Source organism: Ovis canadensis, chromosome 6 (genome assembly GCF_042477335.2).
Source record: "Ovis canadensis isolate MfBH-ARS-UI-01 breed Bighorn chromosome 6, ARS-UI_OviCan_v2, whole genome shotgun sequence".
Taxonomy (NCBI): Eukaryota; Metazoa; Chordata; class Mammalia; order Artiodactyla; family Bovidae; genus Ovis; species Ovis canadensis.
This window is the reverse complement of record NC_091250.1, coordinates 133,133,676-133,161,293: the sequence shown is the minus strand read 5'-3', so window position 1 is coordinate 133,161,293 and position 27,618 is coordinate 133,133,676. Positions and strand designations below refer to the sequence as shown.

Sequence of the window (27,618 nt, the reverse complement as noted above, 5' to 3'; positions counted from 1 at the left end):
CTATTAAAAAACACTTGCCTGTTTGATGGAGTTGAGAACTTTGAGGCCCGTGTGTTACGTGTGCAGCTCTGTCTTCAGGAGGTAAGGATTTGGCGTCTTTCCGCCCCACTCCCCTTCCCCGGGCTCCTGAGTCCAGTGGTGTCCGGCTGTCTGTGCCTTCCTGCTGCGCTGCCCCAGAGCGCGTGGCTGAGAGCACGGCCGTGTGTGCGTGTGTTTACAGTCTTGCAGTGTGGGCCTGCGTGCCAGGGCCCGCCTGTCACTGCCGGCGTGCCGTCGGTCTGGGTCACTCGCGCGGTGCCCGTTGCTGGGGGCTGTTGGCCCGGGCCCGCCATTCCCCCTGGCACGGGCCGCCCTGGAGGCAGCTTGGGCCTCCTCGCAGCATGGTGGCTGCGTCCTGCTGCGGGAAGTGAAGCTGCCAGTCCTTCTGCTTTCTGCTGACTTCTCGGCTGCCCCGTGCGGCTTGTGGGAGCTCAGGTCCGCTCCCCGGGCTTGAGACTGGCCCACGGCAGCGACAGCCCAGAGTCCTAACCACTCGGCCGTCGAGGAGCTCCCCCGAGGACAAGCCTTTTATTTATCCATAAAAACACCTTAAAAAAAAGGATGCGTTTGATTTGTTTTTTGACTGTGTGGCATGCAGGGTCTTAGATTCCGCAACCAAGGATTGGACCCGTGCCCCACAGGGGAAGCCCAGAGGCTTCCTCCAGGGAAGCCCTGCCGGTCCTTTGAGAGGTGAGGCGGCTCCCGCCTGATGTCACTCCTGCTGTGTGCAGCTGGGAGCAGCCACAGGCCCGGGCCAGGGTCAAGGATGTGGAGAAATAGACTTTATCTCTTGGTAGGGGAATGACAAAGAAGTTTTGGCCATCTTTAATATGCCACAGGTTTTGTTTGACTCTTTTATTTTTTTAATTTTAAAAATTTATTTAAATTGGAGATTAATTATTTTACACTATTGTGATGGTATTTTGCCATACATTGACATGAATCAGCCACGGGTATACGTGTGTCCCCCCATAATCCCCCTCCCACCTAATATATCACAGTTTTAACAGTTTTTATTTATTTATTTTTAAAATTTTGTTTTGTTTTTGGCTGCACTAAGGCTTGTGGGATCTTAGTTCTCCGACCAGGGATTAAACCTGGCAGTGAAAGTGCAGATTCCTAATCCCTGGACCACCAGGGAATTCCAACAATTTTTGGTTTGAATGAATATTTATTAATTGTTATATTGTTTAGCTGAACACTACTTTCCTAGTAAATTGTTTTTCTTTTTCTATTTGCTTAGTTTTCCATGCATCTGTTACCAATGCAGGCTCAGGTTTTCTAGATGAGTTGTGTACAAAGCCTTTGGAGATGGTCAGATACGCGTTTTTCCCTTGGGGAGCCTGTCTGCTGGAACTGTTTGTCTTCCTGCTCCCGACGGGCCTTCCTAGACCCGTGCCCGGCTGCAGGCGCCCCGTCTTCTGCGGGGACCACCCACCCCTTAGGTCTCATGTCCCCGCGGTTTGCCTCCGTGTCTTGGTGGTGCGTCTTTTGGGGGTTTTCTCAGAAAGTGTGGGAGGCAACGCTTTTAGAGACCTTGCATGCCAAAATGATCTGTTCTGTGCTTAAAATTGATTGATAGCTTGTCTAGAGACGTAATTTAGATTGAAAATAGTTTCTCTCAAAAAACTGAAGATGGGAATTCCATGGTGGTGTAGCGGTTAGGACTCTGTCCTTTCACTGCTGAGGGCATGAGTTCAGTCCCTGGTCAGGGAAGTAAGATCCCACAAGCTGAGCAGTGTGGCCAGAAATGAAAATAGCTGGAAAATCTGACGGTACTGCTTCATCACTGGGGGGTCTTCATGGGTGTTTTCCTATTTTAAGATAACTTGATGCTACCAAGATCGCCGATCCTGGCCTGTCACCTACCTTTACCCCGAACCGCGTGGTCTCTTCTGTCTTCATCCTGTGGAGTGCCCAGTGGGTCTTTTCAGTCTCTTGATTCTGGGTATCTTATTTCTTCCCTAATTTTTAGAAATCCTGACTCCACTTCTTTCTATTTCTCCCCAGCTTTATTACGGTATAATTGACAAATAAAATCTTCAGTCTTCCAGTGTCCAGTGCCCAGCGTGATGCATAAAATCAGCACTTCTGCGCCATACATGGGGGCTGAGAGTGAGCCCTCCGGATTCTCATCGCGTGTGTCTGTGAGGTGATGGACGTTCACTGAACTTACTGTGGACGTCATTTCCTTGTGTGTATCCGTCATGCCGCACACCTTCAGCTTACACAGCGCGTGTGTGTGCTCGGGCGCGTCCCACTCTGCATGACCCCTGGACTGCAGCCCACCAGGCTCCCCCATCCGTGGCATTTTCCGGCCCAGAATACTGGATTAGGGTGCCATTGCCTTCTCCAGGGGATCTTCCCAAAGTCTCTTGCGTCTCCTGAATTGGCAGGGGGACTCTACGACTGTGCCACCTGGGAAGCCCTGAACTCCGTACGGTCCTGCATGACTGCACACATCTCAGTGAAGCTGGAAGGGAGAGAATTAGAGCTGGAAACCCGTGTGCGGTGTAAGGATCTGACCCCCACACGCACTGGGAAGCGGCCGCTGACAGCCTTAGCACACCTGGCTCCGCCCTCAGTTCCCGGGCGTGTGTGGGGGCGAGCGTGCTTCACGTTTTCTCTCCCAGCAAGTTTCGGTGTGAAGCCGGGTGTTCTGATGATAGCCCCTGGACTGTGTGTCTTTAGAACTTGCTCGTCTCACAAGCGCACGTCCGTCCCGTTGGCAGCAGCTCTCCGTTCCTCCCGCCCCTCAGCCTCTGGCAACCAGCCGCCCATTCTCTCTGCTTGTACGAGTGTGGCTTCTTTCAGATTTCGCGTGTAAGAGAGCATGCGCCGTTTTATAGAACGTCCTCTGGGTTGACCCATGTGCGCGTGGCAGAACCTCCTTGTTCATGGCGGGATAGTCTTCCACCACACGCATACGCCCCCTCCTCCTTTTCGGCCCCTGTGTGACATAAGGGGTCTTAGTTTCCCCACCAGGCATCGAACCCTGGCCCCCTGCGTTGGGAGCGTGGAGTCTTAGCCGCTGGACCACCAGGGAAGTCCCTAAACCCCATTTTCTTTTTCCATTCCTCTCTGCGTGTGGACTGTTGGGAGCGGTGCTGCAGAACGTGAGTCTGCAGACGCTTCAGCGTCTGGGCTCGTTTCCGTCTGGTGCGCCCTCAGAGGTGGGCTTGCTGCGTCCCACAGCAGCTCTGGTTTCTGTGGCTGAGGAATCTGTTCTCTCCCTGCAGTCGCTGCACCGGCTCACATGCCCACCGGCAGTGTGCCAGGCCTCCCTTTTCCCTGTGGCCTCACCAGCGCTCGTGGGCTCTCTTTGATGATAGCCGTTCTGACAGGTACGAGGTGCAGGCTCATTATAGTTCCATTTGCGCTTCCTGAGCGTCTTCCCGTGCCTGGGGCCCGTCTGTATGTCTTCTGTGGAGAAATGTCGGTTCCGGTCTCTCTCAGAATTTTAAACTCCTCTGTCCCTGGAGCTCGTGCCACGCGGGTGGTTCGTTAGCGCGGCCTTCAGGTGTTTCGCTTTCTCTGCCCCGGGCTGCTGCGGCCCTTCACCGTCCTCTTCTTCCTCCCCTGGTCTCTCCTCTCCTTCCGGCTCCTTTCCTGCCTCCATCCCTCCTTTCCCCTGCTCTGGCAGCTCTGTAGGAGCCATGATACCCGGGTCTCTCTGTCCCCTTAGTGGTTGTGGAATGCAGTTACAAAGAGAGCAGTGATTTTTTAATTATTTTGGAAGTATCTTTACATTTTCACAATGTTCCTTTAAAAATCGAAAGAAAAACTATGATTAGATAATATGTTCACGTGCCTCAGAGTTGAAAAGTGTAGTGTGACAGTCCCTCCCTGCCATGCCGCCAGCCGCCTAACCTCCTCCTGGAGGCGCCTGGGCGTGCCGCCCTGGAGGACAAGTGTGTGTGCTTGGTGGTTTCTCTCTTGCCCTCCAGTGTGTCCTCTAGATCCCTAGCTTTCGTTTGCTTTTACATTCTTAACTCTCAAGCTGAATTTTCCCCAGATGCCCGATGGCCCTCGATGCAGGATGCAGGCCCCCTGTTGAGGTGGAGGTCCAGGAGCTGCCGGCGGGGCTCTGGGCGGGGGCTTCGCCGAGGGCCGATGGGTTGGGACCCACTGGCAGGGTCCTGGTAGGTGGCCTCAGCAGGCTGTTTTGCAGTCTGCCGCCTGGAGCGCCCGCTCCGGCGCCCCCGTTGTCTGAGTGCACTCCACTTCTCCCACTGGCTGCCAGGCTGTGGGTGGGGCGGCTGGGACTTTGATCTGGTCTTCAGTCTTGCTCCCAGTGTGCCCTGCTATATGCCTTGTAAGGCACAGTTTAGAGGGGAAATAGGAGATGCCTTACAGATATGTGGATGATACATTTTAATATAGGAATAGGGAACGAAGCCTTTCCTACTCACAACAGATTTGATAGTTTAAAAATTGACATGAAGTTGATCGGTTAAGCTCTTTCGGAGTGTATACTTTGGTGGTTTTCTGTACATTGTCAGTGTTAACGTAACCATCACCACTGTCTAAGCCCTGAATGTTTTGTCACCCCAGTAGGGAGCCCAGTGCCTGCTGAGCAGTCACCCCCCTTCCTGCGTGCCCCCAGCCACCACTCTGCTTTCCATCTCTGGACTCTCCTGTTCTAGACGTGCCGTAGAAACGGTGTCATGTGGTAAGTGGCTTTCTGTGACTGGCCTCTTTAGCTCAGCGGTGTTTCTGAAGCCTTGAGGTTTGTCCGTGTGACGGTGTGTGTCAGTATTTCATTTTTATGACTGTATACTCCATTGTATGGCAGGGTCCACTTTTCCCCCCGCGAGGCGGCTTGTGGGACCGTAGGTCCCCCAACCAGGTGTCAAGCCTGGGCCCCTGGCAGGAGAAGCATGGGGTCCTAACCGCTGGGCACCAGGAGTGTCGAGATCCCTTCTGATTCCATCCGCTTATCAGTTGTTAGGACATTGGGTGTTTTTTTTCCTTTTTAAAAATTGTTTTGTCAAAATTCTTGTACAAGTTTTTGTATGAACATGTTTTTAGTTCTCTCTGGGGTAGATCCTGGGAGTGGGATTGCTGGTTCTCGTGGCAGTTGGGGGACGTCTTGATTGTTCCCAGCTGCCGCTGCTCCGTTTTCCATCCCTGGCAGAGTGCGAGGGGTCCTGAGATTTGCCGTTCTGCACGGAGAAGAGAGGACAAGCAGGCCTGGGGCCGGGGGCGGCGCCGGCCTGTGTGTCCGTGCAAGGCTAGGGACGGGCCACAGGCAGAGTGCGCCCGGGTGGCTGCGCCCGGGGCTGGCCTCGAGCGGGCCTGTGTGCTGCGCATCCCTGAAGTGAGCACAGAACGAGGAGCAGGTCCGTCATAAAGGCCTCACTGTGTGCAGAGGGAGCGAAGCTTTGGCTGTGAGTCAGTCCTCCATTCTGTAGGTAAAGCCTCTCGGTGGACAGTCTGTCAGGGTGACGAGCTGTTGCTTCCTCAGCCCCTGTTCTGTGGCAGACTCCATGCTGATCCCGGTGCTCCACACGGAGCTCTTTCCCCTGAGACGGGGCGTCCTGGGGTCATTCCGCGAAGGCAGGACCAGTCTGTTCCAGGGAGACTTGTGCAAAATGTTGGAAAGCAAGGGTGTGTTAGGGAGTGTGTGTGCCTGCTCCCGTCGTGCCTGCAGACTTGACTTTTCCGTTTGTCTCTCTCCTGCTTCCGTACGAGTGACGAGCTTGGTGCCTCTCTGGGCTCTGGGGGAGGCCTGCCTGCTGTCCGGCACTGAGCCTGCCCCCGGGGACTCGGCTCAGCGTCGCAGCATGGGCTCCGCAGGCTGTAGCTGCACCTGGGAGCTCTGGGAGGGCGGGCGCGGAGGCGTCCTGAGCGCAGGGAGGACACTCTTGCGCCACCCCTGCACCCTCCCCCAGGCCCTCCCCTCTCTCGTCTGTACTTTAGACCCTCTGTTGCCCCCTCTGGAGTATCAGCTCCCCAAGAACAAGGTGTGTGCTTTGTTTACTGCTCTGCTTCTGCATGTTGGAACCGGGCCTGTGCGCACTGGCTGGTTCTGAATGCTGGTCGGTCATCCGGGCACTTCTTTGGAGAGTGGTGCTCTGCCCTTCATCGTGGCCCCCCCCCCCGCCCCCGTTCCGTGTGGCCTCCCCAGCCGCCTGCCGCGCCAGCACCTGCCGTGGAGCATCTGTGATGTGCGTGGAGTGGGTTGCGCCATCTTCAGAGCTTGTCACACGAGGCCGCACGCGATGCTCGGCTCCCCCCACCCTCCCCTCAGCCCCCTTGGGAAACCGTTCGTCACTCGGAGCTGTTAGTCTCTGCTCTAACTAACACGGTCTCAGTCTCCACTGTAACGGCGTCACGGTTTCCTTTTCTTTTATAATGACTGTGTTGCATTTTGTTTTTAGACATTTTAAAAGGGAAAGGTTTTGTAGACGAGGGGCGCCCTGAGCCGCCAGCCTCCCTGCAGCAGCCGCAGCAGCAGCAGCAGCAGCAGCAGCAGCAGCTCCCTCCTGGAGAGGTGGCTCTCCCCTTCAGCTTCGCCGCGGCCGCCCTCCTGACTGGCTCGTCTGCTGTCTTTGTCCTTGTGGACCGACCCTTCGTTTGCCATTCTGTTTTGAAAATACTGACTTGTTTATCTGGCTGCGTCAGATCTCTGTTGCGTCGTGTGGGATCTTTTGTTACGGCGCACAGACCCTGGCTGAGGCATGTGGGCTGCGTGGGCTTAGTTGGCCCGTGGCATGCTGGGTGTTAGTTCCCCGGCCCGGGATCAAACCCTCATCGCCTGCGTTGCACGGCACACTCTTAACCACTGGACCACCGGGGAAGTCCCTGAAATTCCTGACGGTCTTTTTAGTTGGGGTTTCTGTAAGGAGTGTAAGTAAATGTGAGAAAGAAGCCTCACGTTTGTTCTAAGCCCCCTCCCCACTTGTTCCCTGCACCCTGCTTCTCCTCCTGGGCTTGTAGCTTTGCTCTAGTGTGCCTTTCAGCGTTCCTTTTGTGGAAGGAATGTGAATACTAGACTGCCTTAGTTTTTGCACGTCTGAATATACACTTTGGCTCATGCTTGGTAATAATTTAGAGGAGAAATTCTCTCTTCCCTGAGCACTTGGAGAGGCTCCGCCATCTGCTTCTCTCAGTCGAGGCCGCACAAAGCCTGTGTTTCTGTCCCTCTCCTCGGCTGAAGTCTGTCCACTAACTTATTCTTTACGGGGACTTAGGTTTGAAGATTTTCTTTTTGTCCTTCACATTCACAAAAGTGAGTGTTTAAGTACTGATTTGTTTCTCTTTATTCTGCTCAGCACCCTGGGTGTCCTTTTTGATCTGAATGCTGAAGTTTAGCTCCATCTCTGGAAGAATCTCCATCGTTATCCTTCTGAAAATCGCCTTCCCCATCCTTGCTAGTCTCTCCTGGAACCCCAAGGGATGTAAACCCCCTGGAAGCAGAACGTGCCTCACACGTGCACGTGCGCAGGCGCCGCCTTCCCCGTCTTCGCGCAGCGTCCGGGGCACCGAGTGCGCCCGCGTCGCCGTGCACCCGTTCCTGCCGCCTGCTCCAGGGCTTTCCCGCCTCGCGAGACGGAGGCTGGTTCCAGTTGAGCACCAGCTCTTCTCTCTCCCCCATTCCCTTGCAGGCTGCCTTTCTATCAGCACTTCTGTCTCTATGAATTTGATTACTCTCGGGACCTCATGTAAGTGCAGTCCGGGAGTTCCCTGGTGGTCCAGGGGTTCAGTTCAGTTCAGTCGCTCAGTCGTGTCTGACTCTTTGCGACCCTGTGGACTTCAGCACTCCAGGCCTCCCAGTCCATCACCAGCTCCCAGAGCTTCCTCAAACTCATGTCCACGGAGTCAGTGATGCCGTCCAACCATCTCATCCTCTGCTGTCCCCTTTTCCTCCTGCCCTCAATCTTTCCCAGCGTCAGAGCCTTTTCAAATGAGTCAGTTCTTTGCATCAGGTGGCCAGAGTATTGCAGTTTCAGCTTCGGTGTCAGTCCTTCCTGTGAGTATTCAGGGTTGACTTCCTTCAGGATGGACTGGTTTGATCTCCTTGCAGTCCAAGCAACTCTTAAGAGTCTTCTCCAACACCACAGTTCGAAAGCATCAATTCTTGTGGTGCTCAGCTTTCCTTATAGTTCAGCTCTCACATCCGTACACGGCCACTGGGAAAACTACAGCTCTGACTAGATGGTCCTTTGTTGGCAAAGGAATGTCTCTGCTTTTTAATATGCTGTCTAGGATGGTCATAGCTTTTCTTCCAAGGGGCAAGTGTCTTTTAATTTCATGGCTGCACTCACCATCTGCAGTGATTTTGGAGCCTAAAAAATAAAATCTGTCACTGTTTCCATTGTTTCCCCATCTATTTGGCATGCAGTGATGGGACTGGATGCCATGATCTTAGTTTTCTGATTGTTGAGTTTTAAGCCAACTTTTTCACTCTCCTCTTTCAGTTTCATCAAGAGGCTCTTTAGTTCTTCACTTTCTGCCATAAGGGTGGTATCATCTGCACATCTGAGGTTATAGATATTTCTCCTGGCAATCTTGATTCCAGCTTGTGCTTCGTCCAGCCCAGTGTTTCTCATGATGTACTCTGCACATAAGTTAAACAAGCATGGTGACAATATACAGCCTTGACATGCTCCTTTTCCTATTTGGAACCAGTCTGTTGTTCCATAGCCAGTTCCAACTGTTGCTTCTTGACCTGCATACAGATTTCTCAGGAGGCAGGTCAGGTATTCTGATATTCCCATCTCTTGAAGAATTTTCCACAGTTTGTTCTGATCCACACAGTGAAAGACTTTGGTGTAGTCAGTAAAGCAGAAATAGATGTTTTTCTGTAACTCTCTTGCTTTTTCTATGATCCAGTGGATGTTGGCAACTTGATCTCTGGTTCCTCTGCCTTTTCTGAATCCAGCTTGAACATCTGAAAGTTCACGGTTCACGGACAGTTGAAGCCTGGATTGGAAAATTTTGAGTATTACTTTGCTAGCGTGTGAGATGAGTACAGTTGTGCGGTAGTTTGAGCATTCTTTGGCATTGCCTTTCTTTGGGATTGGAATGAAAGCTGACTTTTTCCAGTCCTGTGGCCACTGCTGAGTTTTCCAAATTTGCTGGCATATGGAGTGCAGCGCTTCCACAGCATTATCTTCTAGGATTTGAAACAGCTCAGCTGGAATGCCATCACCTCCACTAGCTTTGTTCATAGTGATGCTTCCTAAGGCCCACTTAACTTTGCATTCTAGGATGTCTGGCTCTAGGTGAGTGGTCACACCATCATGACTATCTGGGTTGTGAAGCTCTTTTTTGTACAGTTCTCCTGTGTATTCTCGCCCCCTCTTCTTACTGTCTTCTGCTCCTGTTAGACCCATGCCGTTTCTGTCCTTTATTGAGCCCGTCTTGGCGTGAGATGTTCCCTTGGCCTCTGATTTTCTTGAAGGGAGCTCTCGTCTTTCCCGTTCTGTTGTTTTCCTCGGTGCAATTTCACTGCGTTGGTCGCTGAGGAAGGCCGCGGGGTAGGACTCTGCGATCTCACTGCTGAGGGCGTGGGTTCAACCTCTGGCTGAGGAACTTAATATCCTGCAAGCTGTGTGAAAAAGTGAAGGTTGCGTCCGACTCTTCGTGACCTCATGGACTATACAGTGGTGGAATTCTCCAGACCAGAGTATCAGAGTGGATAGCTGTTCCCTTCTCCAGGGGATCTTTCTAACCGAGGGATCGAACCCAGGTCCCCCACGGTGCAGGTGCGTTCTTTACCAGCTGAGCTACAGCAAGCTGTGCGGTGTGACCAAACAAACAGTGGAGCCACACAGCCCTCGTCCTTCTGAGGGCCGCTTTCCTCGCTTAGCAGGATGCGTGCGGGGCGTGTCCGTGCTGCAGCGTGCCTCGGTACTCATCCTTTTTAAGGCTGAATAACACTCTGTCATCTGAGGGTCAGTTGATCGATTCATCCGCCTGCTGAAGGACACCTTGATCGCTCCCAGGTTTTGGCAACGATGAGATAAAACTGACACACACCTCCTTGTGCAGGTTTTCCTGCGGATGGAAGTGTTCAGCTTCCTTGGGTAAATTCCAAGGAGTGGGATTGCTGGACCGTATGATGAGAGTGTCTTCAGTGTTGTGAGCAACCACGAAAGTGTGTTCCCAGCAGCAGTGAGGAGACTTCTGCTGCTCCGCATCCGCTCAGGCAGCCGGTGCCGTCCGTGTGGCGGATTCTGGCTGTGCTGAGCAGCGTGGGGTGACTGCTCTCCCTGCGGTCCTCCACGGGGCATGCCCCCGGCCATCTCTGGGGTGGAGAAGCCCCTGAGCAGCCCCAGCTGCCTGGCAGGGCTGTGCAGTGCTGCTCCTCCCAGGCCCACCATTTGTTTCTTGGCTCGGGGTTTGGGCCCCCACCGCCTTCTCAGGCAGTTTTTGAGGGTGACTGTGTCTCCGGGGGCCTCCGGGGGTGTTTGCTGTGGGCCCAGCCCTGGGGGGCTGGAGGGGCAGCTCAGCACACAGCACTCTGACCGCTGACCCGTGGCGAGGCTGGCGCTCCGTCCCCAGGAGCTGGAGCACGGGGGCGGTCACTTGCCGAGAGGAGGCAGTGGTGGAGCCCGAGGCTGGCCCAGGCCACGGTCCCGCACTCTGTGCCTGCTGAGCCTGCAGCTCTTCGGGGCCAGGCGCCCAGCTGGCCCTGCCCGCTGCTCCACGCCCGGCTCGGAGGCCTGTGTCCTGTCCCCTGCTGCTGTGCCCGGAGGCTCCTTGCTCTTCACGCCTCATTTCTGGATCTGGAGATTTCCCTCTCTTGTTTTGAATTAGGTGATATACATAGCTCACTTTTTTTTCTTTAAAAAAAGTAATAATTTGGCATCTTCACCAGAAATGTCGTGAAACGTGTTAAAATGGTAACAGAGTTCATCGTAATGTTGAACCATCATTTGTGAATAAATGCTCTGTAGCTGTGATACCTTATTGTAATATGTATGGTAATAACTGGGTTTGATTTGCTGCTGTCGTGTCATTTTTTTTTACGGTCCTACTGTACTGATCTTGGTCGATAGCTTTTCTTTGTACTACTTCTCTGGTTTTGACGGGAGACGTGTGCCGGCCTTACGTAGTGATGTTTGGGAAGCTCTCCGTCACTTTCCACGATGGGAGAAATTTGAACAGTAGGAATGCTGTGTTTGCGTGATGAGTAATACACAGCAGTTGGGAAGACTGAGTTGAGCTTGTTTTTATATCGACACAGCGGAAATCAGCTGTGTTGGTCAAATCGCAGGCCCGGTGTGGCAGCATTTCTGGGCATGCAAACCCCATGCAGCAGCTCTCAGTTCCGCAGCCTGGAAGGGTGCTTTGTGAACTGATGGTGGGGGACTGAGTGGGACTTGGGCTTCCTGAACAGGCAGATGCCATCTTTGTTAGGACAGTCACCCTGTCCCAGGCCTGCAGGAGGTGGTGCTGCGCTGGGAGCTTGTGTCTGGCTTCTAGCTGTTGGACTTGGGGCTCCCGGTGGGTGCTGTGGGCACAGAGAACCAGAGCCCCAGGACGCTGCTGTGGGTGTGTGGTGGGCGGTAGGCAGCCTGCTGGGCTGAGCCTGGCTTCTCTCGCCTGGGGCCCCGGGTGCCCTGAGCCCGTCTTGCCGGTCTTCGGCTGGAGGCGCACACTGTCCAGAGGCCTTCTGTGCCAGAACAACTTGGGGCAGGCCGGTACGATGCTGAAGGCTGCCCTGCTGGACGGGCGGGTGTGCACACGGGTCCTGTTGTTCTCTGCGCTGCTCTTAGAGCTCGTCCCTCTCCCCCGATTGAGGGTCACTGAGCCCGCGAAGCCCTCTGGGCCGTTCTTCCGTGGTTTCTGTGGGCTTTGCAGGTTTTCTGCCTCTTGGTTGGGTTTTTTGTTTTTCTTGGAGTGCCAGATAGAATGAAAGATTTCCTAACTTACTGGTATAACCTTGGTAAAAAACGAAAACTCCTTGAAAGGTCAAGTCAGTGGTCAGTGCTGTGGTGGGCGTGAGAGTGGACCCTCTCTAGGGGGCTGTGCCTTCAGGCGTCGTCCCAGATGGAATCCTGGGGAGTAGTGAGCAGCCGCAGTTTCCAGCTGAGGGAGGGATGCAGGCCAGATGCACAGAGAAACAAGTGCCTGCGCGAGGGTAGAGCGCCAGCAGCAGGCGCAGGTCTGCACAGACCAGACGCTAAGAGCTGTGTGTGATGCATGCGAAGATGTGAAAGAACTTGAAAATTCCAGCAGGAGCAGGCAGTCTTGGAAATGTGGTTCACATGTAGGTCATGCTCCCCTAGGCCTGGCACTAAATCCTGAGGGGAGCCAGAAGTCCGAACCTGTGTGTGAGGATTCCAGACCTGAGTGTTGGCGACTGACCTCTTGGTTGCGTCTGTCGGCTCTGTCTCCTGGTGTCGCGGTCTGAGCTGTGCGCTGCCCAGGGCTGCCGTTCGCGTCCTTCACTCGCACAGGCTGCCTGGGGCTCGGCAGGGCCTCTGGGTGGCGAGCGCGGGGCTGCAGCTGGTGTCTGCCGTGTCTGTGCAGCTGTAGCGCGGCGTTGCGCCTTCTGCAGTCACGTGAGTGTCCAGAAGCCGAGGGCCCTCAGGCCTCTCTCGCGCTCTCCGTTTCCGGTGCCCTCAATCCTTCCGTTTCCGGTGCCCTCATTCCTTCCGTTTCCGGTGCCCTCATTCCTTCCCGAAGGCCCAGTGTCGCCCTGCTCTCACTCCTCACCAGCCGCAAGAGCTCCTGTTGGCATTTCTCATAGTGGAGGCCTGATGGCAGCAACTTCCTAATTGGTGTTTCTTTTAAAATATATTTAGTCATCATTCGTACAGAATCTTTCTTCTGGATATCAGATACCAGGTGGACAGTCTCTTCCCTTTCCCCCGTTACTCTGATCATGGCTGGCTTCTGTTTCTGAGAAGTGAATGGCCGTCCGTGTCACTGGTTTGTATTTAATGGGCCTTTTGTCCCCCCTCTGCTCTTCAGGGCTTTTCTTTATATTGGTTTAAATGTTTCCGCTGACTGTACCTGGGTGTGGGTTCTTTTACATACATCCCGCTGAGATTTGGGCTTCCCCTGTGGTTCAGCTGGCAAAGAATCCACCTGTGATGCAGGAGACCTGGGTTGGGAAGATCCGCTGGAGAAAGGAAAGGCTCCCTACTCCAGTATTCTGGCCTGGAGAAGGCCATGGACTATATGTGTATACAGTATAGTGTATAGTATAGTATAGTGTATACATGTATATATATATAGTCCACGGGGTTGCAGAGAGTTTGGCACAACTAAGCGACTTTCAGTTCAGTTCACTTCACTTCTGCTGAGATTTGCTGAACTTCTTGAATCTCTGAATTTATGTCTCACTGAATATGAAAATTTTTCTGTTTAATCTTTCCCAAATGTTTTTTTCTATCTCATTGTTTCTTCCCTCTCCTCTGGGTAGGAGTAGGAATCCAGACCCTTTGATGTTGGTCTGTAGCACAAGCTAGAATCAAGATTGCTGGGAGAAATATCAATAACCTCAGATATGCAGATGACACCACCTTTATGGCAGAAAGTGAAGAAGAATTAAAGAGCCTCTTGATGAAAGTGAAAGAGGAGAGTGAAAAAGCTGGCTTAAAACTCAACATTCAGAAAACGAAGATCATGGCATCCAGTCCCATCACTTCACGGCAAATAGATGGGGAAACAGTGGGAACAGTGACAGGTTTTATTTTCCTGGGCTCCAGAATCACTCTTGACAACTGGGCTCGCGCAGTGTGATAACCTAGTGATCGCACTGTTTCCATCAGGCACATTTTTACAGATAGGTAGACTCATTCATCGGAGAAGGTGATGGCACCGCACTCCAGTACTCTTGCCTGGAAAATCCCATGGACGGAGGAGCCTGGTAGCCTGCAATCCATGGGGTCGCGAAGAGTCAGACACGACTTGAGTGACCTCCCTTTCCCTTTCAAAATCGCTGCAGATGGTGACTGCAGCCGTGAGATTAAAAGATGCTTGCTCCTTGGGAGAAAAGCAATGACAAACCTAGACAGAGTATTAAAACTCTGTCTAGTTTTAATACTAGATGTTACCTATAGACAGGACTAGAGATATTACCTACAAAGGTCCGTGTAGTCAGAGCTATGATTTTTTTCAGTAGTCATGGATGGATGTGAGAGCTGGACAGAAAGAAAGGCTGAGCACTGAAGAATTGATGCTTTTGAACTGTGGTGTTGGAGAAGATTCTTGAGAATCCCTTGGACTACCAGGAGATCCAACCAGTCCATCATAAAGGAAATCAGTCCTGAATATTCATTGGAAGGACTGATGCTGAAGCTCCAATACTTTGGCCACCTGATGCGAAGAACTGACTCATTTGAAAAGACCCTGATGCTGGGAAAGATTGAAGGCGGGAGGAAAAGGGGACGGCAGAGGATGAGATGGCTGGATGGCATTACCAACTCGATGGACATGAGTTTGAGCAGGCTCTGGGAGTTGGTGATGGACAGGGAGGCCTGGCGTGCTGCCGTCCGTGGGGTCGCAGAGAGTCGGGCACGCCTGAGCGACGGAACAACAAAATAGATCACGGAGGCTCTGTTTCTTTCTTTTTATTAATTTTTACTCTTTTTTAAAGATCATTTCTACGGAGCCATTTTCAAGTTTCTTTGCTATAATACATATATTTTATTGAAGCACGGTTAACTTCCTATGTTTCAGGTGCATATGAAATCGAGAAAGTGAAGCAAACTAGAGGAAAGTGAAAGGTCATCATACAGTGGAGCTGTTTTTAGACATGACTGCCCTTTAGGAGCATATCTGGAGTCTGGAGGAAAAAAGCGATAGCTGAACATTTATATTTTTCAAAAGAACTTCAAGATAGTTCTGTAACACACCTGGAGTTTAAAAAGTGGTAGCAGGTTTTCCTGTTAGATCCTAGTTTTGGTGATACAGAGTTCTATTGTTTTTCTACTGACCAGTCATGATACAATGGTATTGAGTAATAACTACATAATCCCAATAGTAAAAGATGTGTATCACTTTTCACAGTCGGGTTTCACAATCAGTCAGTTCAGTCACTCAATCATACTTGACTCTGCGACCGCACGGACTGCAGCACACCAGGCGTCCTTGTCCATCACCAACTCGTGGAGCTTGCTGAAACTCATGTCTACCGAGTCAGTGATGCCATCCAACCACCTCATCCTCTGTCGTTCCCGTCTCCTCCCACCTTCAGTCTTTCCCAGCATCAGGGTCTTTTCCAGGGAGTCACATCAGGTGGCCAAAGTATTGGAGCTTCAGCTTCAGCATCAGTCCTTCCAGTAAATATTCAGAACTGATTTCCTTTACGATTGACTGTTTGATCTCCTTGCTGTCCAAGGGACTCTCAAGAGTCTTCTCCAACACCACAGTTCAGAAGCATCATTCTTAAGTGCTCAGCTTTCTTTATGGTCCAACTCTCACATCCATACCTGACTACTGGAAAAACCATAGCTTTGGCTAGATGGACCTTTGTCGGCAAAGTTAATGTCTCTGCTTTTTAATATGCTGTCTAGGTTGGTCATAGCTTTTCTCAATCAGTAACCAGACAGAAAATAAAAGATAATTACAATTGCAAGCCATAATGGGAACGCAGTTAACTGAACAATATAAAATAATTACATGCAGCTGGGGGTGAAGCAGAGTGTTTTGAGTGGAGGTGCACACGTTTTCGTCCACTCAGCCCGTCTGTGTCTTCTGGTTGGTGCATTTAATCCGTTTACATTTAAGGGAATGATTGATAGGTGTGATCCCATTGCTGTTTTCTTCATTGTTTGGGTTTATTGTTTTCCGTAGGTCTCTTCCTTCTCTGTGTTTCCCATCTAGAGAAATTCCGTTTGCATTTGTTGTAAAGCTGGTTGGGTGGTGCTGAATTCTCTTAACTTTTGCTTGTCTGGAAAGCGTTTGATTTCTCCACCGAATCTGAAGGAGCGTCTTGCTGGATGGAGTATTCTTGGTTATAGGTGCTTCCCTTTCATCATTTAAAGTGTACCGTGCCATTCCCTTCTGACTTGCAGTCTCTCTCGGGAAGTCAGCCTGACGGGCGTCCCCTTGTATGCGGTCTGTCGTTTTCCCGTGGTGCTTTGAGCGCTTACCTCTGTCTTCAGGTCTTGTCAGCTTGGTTTCCCTGTGTCTGGCTGTGTCCCTCTCTGAGTTTGTCCTTCCTGGGACTCTGTGCTTCCTGGACGTGGCTGACGCTTTCCTTTCCCATGTTCAGGAAGTCTTCAGCTATTATCTCTTCAAATATTTTCTCAGGTCCTTTGTCTCTGTCTTCTCCTCCTGGGACCCCTGTAATGCCAATGTTGGTGCGTTTAATGTTGTGCCAGCAGTCTCTTAGGCTGTCTTCATTTCTTTTTGTTCTTTTTTCTATATTCTGCTCTGTGGCAGTGACTTCCCCCATTCTGTCCTCCAGGCCATTTCTGTCCTCCAGGTCTTCTGCCTCAGTTACTTGCTGACGATTCCTTCCAGTGGGGCTCAGAGGTTAAAGCGTCTGCCTGCAGTGCAGGAGACCTGGGTTCGATCCCTGGGTTAGGAAGATTCCCTGGAGAAGGAAATGGCAACCCACTCCGGTATTCTTGCCTGGAGAATCCCCTGGATGGAGGAGCCTGGTGGGCTACAATCCACGGGGTTGCAGAGTCGGACACGACTGAGCAACTTCACTTCCCTTCGTCTTCCAGCGTGTGTTCGTCTCTGTGTGTGTCCTCCAGGTCTGCTGCCTCGGTTACCTGCTGATGCTTCCTTCCAGTGTGTGTTCGTCTCTGCTTGTTCTTTCCTTCTTCTAGGTCTTTGGTAAACATTTCTTGCATTTTCTAAATCTTTGCCTCCACCATTTCCCCGAGATCCTGGATCATCTTCACTGTCATTATTCTTTCTCGAGATCCTGGACCATCTTCACAATCGTCATCCTTTCTCGAGATCCCGGATCGTCTTCATGATCGTTATTCTGAATTCTTTTTCTGGAAGGTTGCCTGTCTCCACTTCACTTAGTTGCTTTTCTGGGGTTTTATTTTGTCCCTTCACCTGGGAGATAACTTTCTGCTTTCTTGTCGTGGTTAACTTTCTGTGGTCTGTTTTCGTTTCAGCTGCTCCGAGACTGCTTCTCTCGTTTCTTCTGTCTGCCCTGTGAGGCCGAGGCTGAGAAGCGTATGTCAGCTTTTTGATGAGGGGGGCTGACAAAGGGAAAAGCTGGGTCTCCCTCGGGCGGGCGTTGAGGACATCCAGGGGATTTGGCTTTGGAGGCCAGTGGGGCTTGACTGTAGAGCTGCCACAGGACCGGGGAGACAGGCCGTTGCAGGGCACAGGCAAAAGCTTGCGCGCCAGGAGCCGGGAGAGAGGAGCATTGCCCCACCAGAGACCGAGCCAGCTGTGCCTGGGAGCGTCCAGCAGCCTCCGGTGGAGGCGTGGGCTGACAGTGGCCCGTGGGGTCGGGGGCACTGGATACAGCAGTGTTGGCGTAAGTCCTTTTCCAGGAGGTCACCATCACTGACATTATCTCTAGCATAGCTTGCCCTCAGGCCAAACAACAGGGAGGGAACACAGCCCCGCCCATCAGAACAAGACCCAGATTCCCCCTAAGTCAGTCTCTTCCATCAGGAAGCTTCCACAAGCCTCTTATCTTTATCCATCAGAGGGCAGAGAGAAGGAAAACCACAATCACAGAAAACTAACCAAACTGACCACGTGGACCACAGCCTTGTCTGACTCGGTGAGACTGTGAGCCGTGCCGTGTGGGGCCACCCACGATGGACCAGTGACGGCGGGGAGTTCTGACAAACGTGGGCCCCTGGAGAAGGGGATGGAAAGCCACATCAGCATTCCTGCCTTGAGAACCCCATGGACAGTATGAAAAGGCAGAAAGATAGGACACTGAAAGATGAACTCCCAGGTCGGTAGGTGCCCAACATGCTGCTGGAGATCAGTGGAGAAATGACTCCAGAAAGAATGAAGACACAGCCAGACTGAAAACAGCGCCCAGCTGTGGGTGTGACGTGATGAAAGTAAAGTCCAGTGCTGTAAAGAACAGTGCTGCACAGGAACCTGGAATGTTAGGTCCATGAATCAAGGTGAATTGGAAGTGGTCAGACAGGAAGTGGCAAGAGTGAACGTCAGCGTTTAGAAGTCAGTGAACTGGAATGGACCGGAACGGGTGAATCTAACTCAGATGACCATTGTATCTACTACTGTGGGCAGGAATAGAATCCCTTAGAAGAAGTGCAGTAGCCCTTACAGTCAACAAGAGTCCAAAATGCAGCACTTGGTGCAACCTCAAAAATGACAGAATGATCTCTGTTCATTTCCAAGGCAAACCAATCAGTATCACAGCAGTCCAGATCTATGCCCCAACCACTAATGCCAAGGAAGCTGAACAGTTTTGTGATGACCTTCAAGACCTTCTAGAACTAACACCAGAAAAAAGGTGTCCTTTTCATCATAGGGGACTGGGATGCAAAAGTAGGAAGTTAAGAGGTGGCCGGAGTAACAGGCAAGTTTGGCCTTGGAGTCCAAAATGAAGCAGGGCAAAGGCTAACAGAGTTTTGCCAAGAGAACGCACTGGTCATAGCAAACACTTTTCCAGTAGCACAAGAGATGACTCTACACATGGACATCACCAGATGGTCAGTACTGAAATCAGACGGATTATATTCTTTGCAGTCGAAGATGGAGAAGGTCTATACAGTCAGTGAAAACAAGACGGGGAGCTGACGGTGGCTCAGATCATGAACTCCTTATTGCCAAATTCAGACTTAAATTGAAGAAAGTAGGGAAAACCACTGGACCATTCAGGTATGACCTAAATCAAATCCCTTACAATTATGCAGCATACAGTGACAGATAGATTCAAGGGATTAGATCTGACAGAGTGCCTGAAGAACCATGGACGGAGGTTCATGATGTTGTACAGGAGGCGGTGATGAAAACCAGCCCCAAGAAAACGAAACGCAAGAAGGCAGAATGGTTGTCTGAGGAGGCCTTAGTAGCTGAGAAAACAAGTGAAAGGCAAAGAAAAAAGGGGAGATATATCCATCTGAATGCAGAGCTCCATAGAATAGCAAGGAGAGATAAGAAAGGCTTCCTCAGCGATCAGTGCAAAGAAGTAGAGGAAAACAATAGAAGGGAAAGACTCGAGATCTCTTCAGGAAAATCAGAGACACCAGGGGAACATTTCATGCAAAGATGGGCTCAATAAAGGACAGGAATGGTAGGGACCTAACAGAAGCTATTAAGCAGAAGAGATTAAGATATCTTAAGCAGAAGATATTAAGAGGTGGCAAGAATACACAGAACTATCCAAAAAAGATCTTCATGACCCAGATAACCACGATGGTGTGACCACTCACCTAGAGCCAGACATCCTGGAATGCGAAGTCAGGTGGGCCTTAGGAAGCATCACTATGAACAAAGCTAGTGGAGGTGATGGAATTCCAGCTGAGCTACTTCACATCCTAAAAGACGATGCTGTGAAAGTGCTGTCCCCAATATGCCAGCAAATTTGGAAAACTCAGCAGTGACCACAGTACTGGAAAAGGTCAATTTCCATTCCAATCCCAAACAAAGGCAATGCCAAAGAATGTTCAAACTCCTGCACGGTTGCACTCATCTCACACGCTAGCAAAAGTAATGCTCAAAATTCTCCAGGCGAGGCTTCAACAGGACACGAACCGAGAACTTCCAGATGTTCAAGCTGCATTTAGAAAAGGCAGAGGAACTGGAGATCAAATTGCCAAATCATTTGGATCATAGAAAAAGCAAGAGAGTTCCAGAAAAACATCTTCTGCTTTATTGACTATGCCAAAGCTTTTGACTGGGTGGATCACAACAAACTGGTAAATTCTTAAAGAGATGGGAATACCAAACCACCTGACCTGCCTCCTGAGAAATCTGTGTGCAGGTCAAGAAGCAACAGTTAGAACTGGACGTGGAACAGACTGGTTCCAAATTGGGAAAGGAGTACGTCAAGGCTGTATATTGTCACCCTGCTTATTTAACTTACATGCAGAGTACATCATACGAAATGCCAGACTGGATGAAGCACAACCTGGAATCAAGATTGCCGGGAGAAATATCAGTAACCTCAGATATGCATTTGATACCACCCTTATAAAAGGGAAGAAAGCAAAGAGGAACTGAAGAGCTTCTTGATTAGAGTGAAAGAAGAGAGGGAGAAAGCTGGCTTGAAGCTCAACATTCAAAAAACGAAGTTCATGGCATCTGGTCCCATCACTTCATGGCAAATAGATGGGGAAACAATGGAAACAGTGAGAGATTTTATTTTCTTGGGCTCCAGAATCTCTGGGGACAGTGACTGCAGCCATGAAATTAAAAGATGCCTGCTCCTTGGAAGAAAAACTATGACCAACCGAGGCAGCATATTAAAAAGCAGAAGTATTACTTCGCCGACAAAGGTCCGTCTAGTCAAAGCTATGGTTTTTCCATTAGTCATGTATGGATGTGAGAGTTGGACCATAAAGAAAGCTGAGCACTGAAGAACTGATGCTTTTGAGCTGTGGTGTTGGAGAAGACTCTTGAGAGGCCCTTGGACTGCAAGGAGATCCAACCAGTCCATCGTAAAGGAAATCAGTCCTGAATATTCATTGGAAGGACTGATGCTGAAACTCCAATACTTTGGCCACCTGATGCGAAGAACTGACTCCTTGGAAAAGACCCTGATGCTGGGAAAGATTGAAGGCGGGAGGAAAAGGGGACGGCAGAGAATGAGATGGCTGGATGGCATCACCAACTCGATGGACATGAGCTTGAGGAAGCTCCGGGAGTTGGTGATGGACAGGGAGGCCTGGCGTGCTGTGTAAAGAGTCAGACACGACTGAGCGGCTGAACTGATATGGTGGAGTCTCTGGAAGGCCTGTAATCAAATTCCACTGGCCCTCAAGGCTGGATGCCCAGCCCTGTTGTTGGATCCCCTGGCTGGGAAGCCTCACGTGGGGCGCAGAGCCTTCAGCGTGGCGCTTGCGCCTCTTCGGTGCCTGTCTCCCAGTCTGTGGGTCGCCCGCCGCGCGAGCGTGGTGTCGACGCTGTCCTGAGCGCGCTCCTCCTGCTGTCTGCCGGCTGCTGCCGCCTCTTTGGCCTCAGGTGTCTTTCTCTGGTGGGTTCCCGCATCCTCCTATTGATGGTTCCTAACAGCTGGTTGCAACTTCAGTGCTTTTGCAGGAGACGAGCACGCGTCCTGGTTTTATCCTGGATATTGTGAGTGATGCACCTGGAGTCACCCTTTTTCCTTTACGTTCTTCTTAAGAGGACTCATTTTCTTTCGGTTGTGTTAAAACTCTCGTAACATTTACCGTCTTGACCGTTTGAAACAATTATCTGGCTGTGCTGGGGGGTCTCAGCTGAGGCATGTGTGATCTTTCAGCTGTAGCACAAGAGCTCTTGGTTGCAGCGTGTGGAATCTGCTTCTGTGACCAGGGATCACACCCAGGTCCCCTGCGTTGGGAATACGGAGTCTTAGCCCGTGGACCCCAGGGCAGTCCCCCCTCTCAGCCGTGTTGAAGCGTGCCATTCGGGTGTTGTGTGCAGGCAGTGTGGCAACCATCGTCTCCAGAGCGGTGTCGTCCTGTGAGCCTGCAGCTCGGCCCCCTGCCTGCCCTCCTTCCTGCTAATGCTGTGGCTCTGATTACGCATGAGGAAGCGGCCGCACAGCCTTTGTTCGTCTTCTGTGACTGGCGTACTGCTGTCCGCGTAACGTCCTTGGGGTCGGTGTGTGGCAGGTGTCCGCCTCCCCTTGCTGTCTGAGGCTGCGGCACGCCCCGCTCTGTGGATGGACACGGGGCGCCGACACCCCGCGTGCCTGCCTTCCGTCCCCTGGGGTGTCAGGTGGGCTCGTGGGTCCTGTGGGTGCTTTGAGGAAGCCCCGCTGTTTCCTTCCCGTCCCCGCCCCTGTGTGCAGGGCTCCAGGCTCCTCGCATCCCCCCAAGGCCCTGCTTTCTGTTCTGATAGTGGGTAGCCATCCTCATAGGTGCTGTGTGAGGTGGCATTTCTTTTGGGGTTTTGATCTTTTCTTTAGTTTTTTGGTGGGGGATGGCCCTCACTGCGCGACTTGTGGGATCCCAGTTCCCGAGCAGGGACGGAACCCAGGCTCCCAAAAGTGAGAGCGCAGAGTCCCGGCTGCCGGGCTGCCAGAGAGCTGCGGTTTGCCCGTAAGGGTGGGCTTGCGGCCCTGCGTGTGGGCCGTGTAGACCCTGGGGCTGGGCGGGGTCCGTGTCCTCTGCTCACCGGCCACACGCGCCCTGCTGTGCCTTGAGGCCGTCGGCTTCTCTCTGTCCAGTCAGCCTGATGTGAGCGGGACTGGAACCCACTCAGACTTGCCTTAAAAACCCCCCGTGGGTCCCAGCGGATGGTCCCAGCGTGTGCTTGGGGTGGGGGGATGGTCCCTGGCGCCCACAGAGCTGGCCCCCCAGGGGGCGTCTTGGTGTGGGGCCCCTTGGTGGTGACAGGGCCAAGCTCTGGTGCGGTGCTCTCCATCGGGGGCACCCTGACGGGGGCGCTCCGTCTTGGTGCTCTGCTCCCCCCGGTGGCTCGTCTTGGAGGGCCTCCTCGCTGCCGTTGTGGTGTGCTGTTGGGGGCCTTGAGGGGGGGTCTTCCCAGCAGAGTGGGCGCCGGCCTGTTCCCCGTGAGCTGCCTTCACTGGGTGTCCCGAGTGAGGGGCTGCGGCTCCCGGGGAAGCCCCCTCTGCCTGTGGGGCTCAGGCAGCCCATCTGACCCCGGGTGCCGTGTGGGGTCCTTGGTGTGCCCTGTCCAAGGAGAGATGAGTGTCCTCGAGGCTGGGCCCCCTCCTTGTCCCCACGGTTAGCGTGGGCCAGGCCGGTGGCAGGGGGCCCGCCGGCACCTGCCCCGTCCGTCTGGGCTTAAGCTTTGCTGCCCAGTGGCCGTGGGCAGGCCTGGAGCCCCTGCCCGGTGCTGCTTCCCGCCGTGTCTCGGGCCCCTCCTCTTGTCCTCTGCCCAGGCCTGGCTTTGCACTGGCCGCCTTGGGTGCTGCCCTGGCGGCAGGTGGGGGGCAGCCCCCGTTTCCAGAGGGCTCGGGGGCAGTGGCGTGACTTCCTTTCCTTGCCCGACTTTTGTGTTCCGCCACGAAAACCCAGTCCTGGTCCTTTCACTCTTGTTTTGGGGCTCCTGTCATTTCTGTGATATTAGAACTGCCTGTTGGGACCGAAGTCACAGGAAACACCATACACTGCCTCAGAATCCCGGAAACTCCCCAAGTGTATAAAGGGTTCCATTGGCGGACTCATCTGAGGTTTGAGACTAAGGTGTTTCTTTTCTCTTTTTCCAACACTGCAGTGTTCTGAGACGGAGGCACCGAGTCTGAATGGAATTCAGCGTCAGGAAAAGCCCTCTTTCTGCTCCAAAGGTGGCAAAGTGCATGAAGATGAAGCAGGCCCCGGAAGTCCTGGGCAGCGCCAACGGGAAGACCCCGAGCTGCGACGTGAGCCGCGAGTGCTCCGTGTTCCTGAGCAAAGCCCAGCTCTCGGCCGGCCTGCAGGACGGGGTTGTGCAGAAGTTCAACGGCCACGACGCGCTGCCATTCATCCCGGCTGAGAGGCTGAAAGACCTCACCTCCCGCGTCTTCAATGGAGAGCCTGGTGCTCACGATGCCAAACTACGTTTTGAATCCCAGGAAGTGAAGGGACTTGGGACCCCACCTCACACTACCCCTGTCAAAAATGGCTCTCCGGAAATTAAGCTGAAAATCACCAAAACCTACATGAATGGGAAACCTCTCTTTGAGTCCTCCATATGTGGCGACGGTGCGGCCGCCGTGTCCCGTTCGGAAGCAGACGGACAGAGACCGGAGCACAAGGCCCGGAGGAGCCGCAAGAGAAGCGCACAGCGTGGCTCTTTGCTGGAGCACGGCCGCGGGGAGGCCGCCCTAGTGTCCAGGGTCTCCAGTCCTGTGGACAAAAAGGTATTTGTGAATGAGGGGCTCTGGGCGGGTGGCAGGGGGCCTCGGAGGACACGCGACGTGTGAGAAGCGATAGGAGGTGGGCGTGGTCCCCGTGGCCGGCTCTCCACTTGCTCTGAGGGCTCGCCGAGGGGACACTCACATCCTGTTGAGCTGGGGCCTGGAGACGAAGTGTCAAGACTGCATGAGGTTCTGAATCTGGGCTTGGCCATTCCGAAGCCCTCGGCCTTCAGGCGGTCCTGTTTCACAGAGCTCCTCTCCGCCTGATGGCGGTCAGTGGGGGATCCCGTGGGGCTTCCCCGGTCTGTGCTGTCTGAGGAGCGCTCCCGCCGGCCTCCCCTCGGTCGCTGTCCACCCGGGGACCACTGTCCGCTGCAGGGGCCCTGCGTGTGGCTTGCCCCTGTGACCACGGGGCGTGCCTCCTGCCTGCATGCTCCTGGTCCCCAGCGCGGAGCGCAGTGCTGGAGTGCGCGTGAATGCACGTTCAGGCTTTGAAGTCTGGGGTGGGAATGTGGGATGAAAACACGGTGTTTGTGCCACAAGTCCTCAGTGACAGGCGGGAACCTCAGCCCTGGCAGAGGAGCTGCAGAGGCTTTGTGGCGCCCTGTCCCTGAGCCGGCGGTCGCATGGACGGGGTCCGGCAGGCCTCTGTGCGCTGGCCAGGCGAAGCTCCAGGCCCGCTTTCAAGAGGAGGGGCAGGGGCTTGAGGCCAGTTTGGGTATTTTCTCACCAAGGCTGGAGGAATCACTGTAAAATTATAGTGAGGAATTTTGTTTATGGCCCCACAGATAGGACAGGAAAGGATGGACATTTCCCTGGAGGAGCTGAAATAACGAAGACCTTCAGGGCTTATGTCTGTTGAGTGCTGGGGTGAGGGGTGCAGGGCGGCTCTGACGTAATCACAGTGATGGTGGTCTGGGTTGCTGTGGCCCTGCTTGAAGCCGCCTGGTGGATCCATGCTCCTTTATAGGGAAGAGGCTGCGGTTGATTTTGTTAAAACCTGGACAGGTCACCTGCTTTTGCCTCTCTGAGTCTGGCTGCGCCCTCTGAGTGGGGACGATACTGCCTGTCCTGAGGGCGTGGGCGCGAGGCTCAGGTGACAGTCAGCCTGAGAGCCGGTGTCTTTGTAGGAGTGTGTGACGCGCCCGCTCTGTGCCAGCCCTCACCCCCGATGGGCGTGGCGACTGCACTCGCCTCCGTGCACGTGTGTGGGGCTGAGGCTTAAAGCCAGTCGGCGATTCGACTGTGCTCAGCCCCCTGGCGAGGGCGCCGCTCTTGCCAGGCCTTCAGCCTCCTCCTGGCCTGGGTTCTGAGGTGCGGAGGCTGAGGCTCCGGGAGCCCAGGCCTTGGGGGGTGGAGGTGGGGCTGGGCCTGCTGCCGAGCCCCCGCGTCCCGGCCCCCCTGCGGTCCTCCCTCCCAAGGACTGACTGTCAGACAAGGGCTCAGAGGAGCGGAGGGCCAGAGGATGAATTCCATGAGAATTCTTGTCCAGCCTGCGAATAAAGCTCCACTAAAGGCCTCCCACCAGGCCAAGGAAGTGGATTTCTGCAGAGACCTTCGCAACGTCGGGCACCTCTGTGTGCCAGGCCCTTGCTGACCTTCTAGCTGAGGGCAGGAGGTGAGCAGTTTCGACGAAGTGCTCTCAGAGCTGTTGGCTAAAACCGATGAGGGAGCCGAGGGAAAGCACACTTCTTTTTAGGTGTGTGTGCACGTGTGTGTATGGAGCCTGCTCTGACTCGCCCTTGGTCTTCTGTGGATAGGAAGCTGGATTTAGGGCTGGGTACTTGACGTATCTCGTTTGTTTTCAGGTTCCAGCTAAGAGAGAGTCCTGTCTGAACAGCAGCAGAGACGAAGGCCAGCCGTTGAGGTTCGGGGTCGGGGACCTGGTGTGGTCCAAGGTGTCCGGCTACCCGTGGTGGCCCTGCATGGTCTCTGCCGACCCGCTCCTGCACAGCCACACCAGGCTGAAAGGTACCGGGGGGCACGGTGGGGGCTGCCGTTCCGTCTTCGTCTTCTGCGCTTCACTGTTCCCATCGCCCAGCTTCTCTCTTCCTCTTCCTTCAGCAGCCCTACTGCGGCCCTTTATTTCCCCCTTTTTTATTGTGCTTTAATGCACAGACATAAGATTAACCGTCCTAACCGAGTACTCAAATGAGTGGCATGAAATGCATTCACATTGCCAGATAGTGGTCCCCGCCACCTGCGCCCAGAGCCCTGCTTGCTCTGTAGACCTGAAGCTCTGTCCCTGCGAGGCGGCAAGTCCTCAGGGCCCCACCCTAGACGCTGGCGGCCCCGCTCCGCGTTCCATCTGCTCTCGTCTCCCTAGTGGTTAGTGACTTGCTGGCCGTTCATACAGCATTTCAGTTGGCTTGTTGGTGGAGGTGGGTTGGATTGTTACATTTTTTTTGTGGTTCATTTTGCAACTTTGAAGTTAGTGATTCAGACATGACATATTGTTTTTATTTTTATATCCAACTTGGATATGTACTTTATCTGACTGAGTTAGTATTAAAGGAGAATGGTCTTTGCCTTCTCATTTGCTTTTCAGGTTTTATGATAATTTATTATTATTTAGATATATAGTAATTACTTATGTCAGCATGATTTTCAGAAATTAGTGTTTTATATTGCATTTTAGCTTAAAAACGTCCCAGTTTATTTTATTAGGTGGGAAAAAGGGAAAAAGACTAGACATAATCATCTTTGGTGTCATGAAACTTGAATTATAAATCAGAGAAGTTAGCATAACGTGATGTAGTGTGTTACGATGCAGATTAGAGCAGATGCTTAAACAATTGGACAATTCATGAAACATAAGATCTCATGTGGTTTTGGAGGGAAAAAAACAAAATTGGGTGGTTTGAGTGTCTCATAAACAGTCCTTCTAGAGCAGACTCTGAGTTTGGTGTGAGGAAGGTGAGATGTGGTGATGCAGGGCTGGAGCAGACCACGTTGGCGCCTAGGTGGCTGTGCCCTCCAGGGGCGTGGGCAGGCGGGCTGGGGCCTGCCCCAGTGGCCCCTCTTGGCCTCTGGCTGGAGGCCTGAGCCTTGCCGCGGCGTCGCTGCTGGGAGTGGGGTTCAGCAGTGCCCCCTGGCAGGCAGGCGTGGGAGGCTCAGACGGGGCTGAGAGGCCCTCTCTTGTGTCCCGAGACCCCGGTGCACGTGTGCAGGACGCCGGGGCCGGGGAGGCGCCTGTGGGCTGGTTCTGCTTCTGCCCTGGTACAGGGTGTGCAGCTTCCTCAGCTTGCCAGCATCGGGAGTCTCTGTCGGGGCTTACGGGGCCCCGGGACGCACCCCAGAGGCCTCTGGACTTGGTCAGAGTGCGACAGAAGTGCCAGTTGAGGCAGAGGCCAGGCTGCCTGCTGTGGTCGGGGTGGGCCTTCTGCCCCGGTGGCAGCCCTCCCTCCCAGCTCCAGGTGGCCCAGGCAGAGCCCTCCAGGGCCCTGTGACTCCATACCGGTTGTCTGCAGAGCACATCACATGCAGTCTCTCGGGGTCCTTTTCAGCACTGGGATTTCTGCCTCATTTCAGCCTCCCAGTGTCTCAGACCGTCCTAACTAAAGGCGTCTTTCCATGTCTCTCTGTTCCAGCTGCAGGGCTTAGTTCCCTTCATTGCACAGTCCCCCGGGTTAGGGTTGGATAGTTTCTATAGCCTGCAGCAGCTCCATCACTTCACAGCAGACAGATGGGGAAACAGTGGA

At 53.1% G+C, this 27,618-nt stretch overlaps 1 protein-coding gene across 7 annotated transcripts in view; it reads left to right on the top strand.

Moving 5' to 3' along the window:
- The window catches only part of NSD2 (nuclear receptor binding SET domain protein 2), a 75,706-nt gene that overhangs the window by 9,892 nt on the left and 38,196 nt on the right, over positions 1 to 27,618 (top strand). For 6 of the 7 annotated variants that reach the window (XR_011257913.2, XM_069594922.1, XM_069594919.2 and 3 more), the window contains 2 exons: positions 23,296 to 23,920; positions 25,726 to 25,888. Coding sequence is in view for 6 of the 7 variants with exons in the window: in XM_069594922.1 (XP_069451023.1) it covers positions 23,324 to 23,920; positions 25,726 to 25,888 (760 nt within the window). In the remaining variant the exon portion in view is untranslated. Of the gene's footprint in view, positions 1 to 4,621; positions 4,712 to 23,295; positions 23,921 to 25,725; positions 25,889 to 27,618 lie in introns of those variants that run through there. The other variant, XM_069594920.2, reaches the window with a different exon arrangement.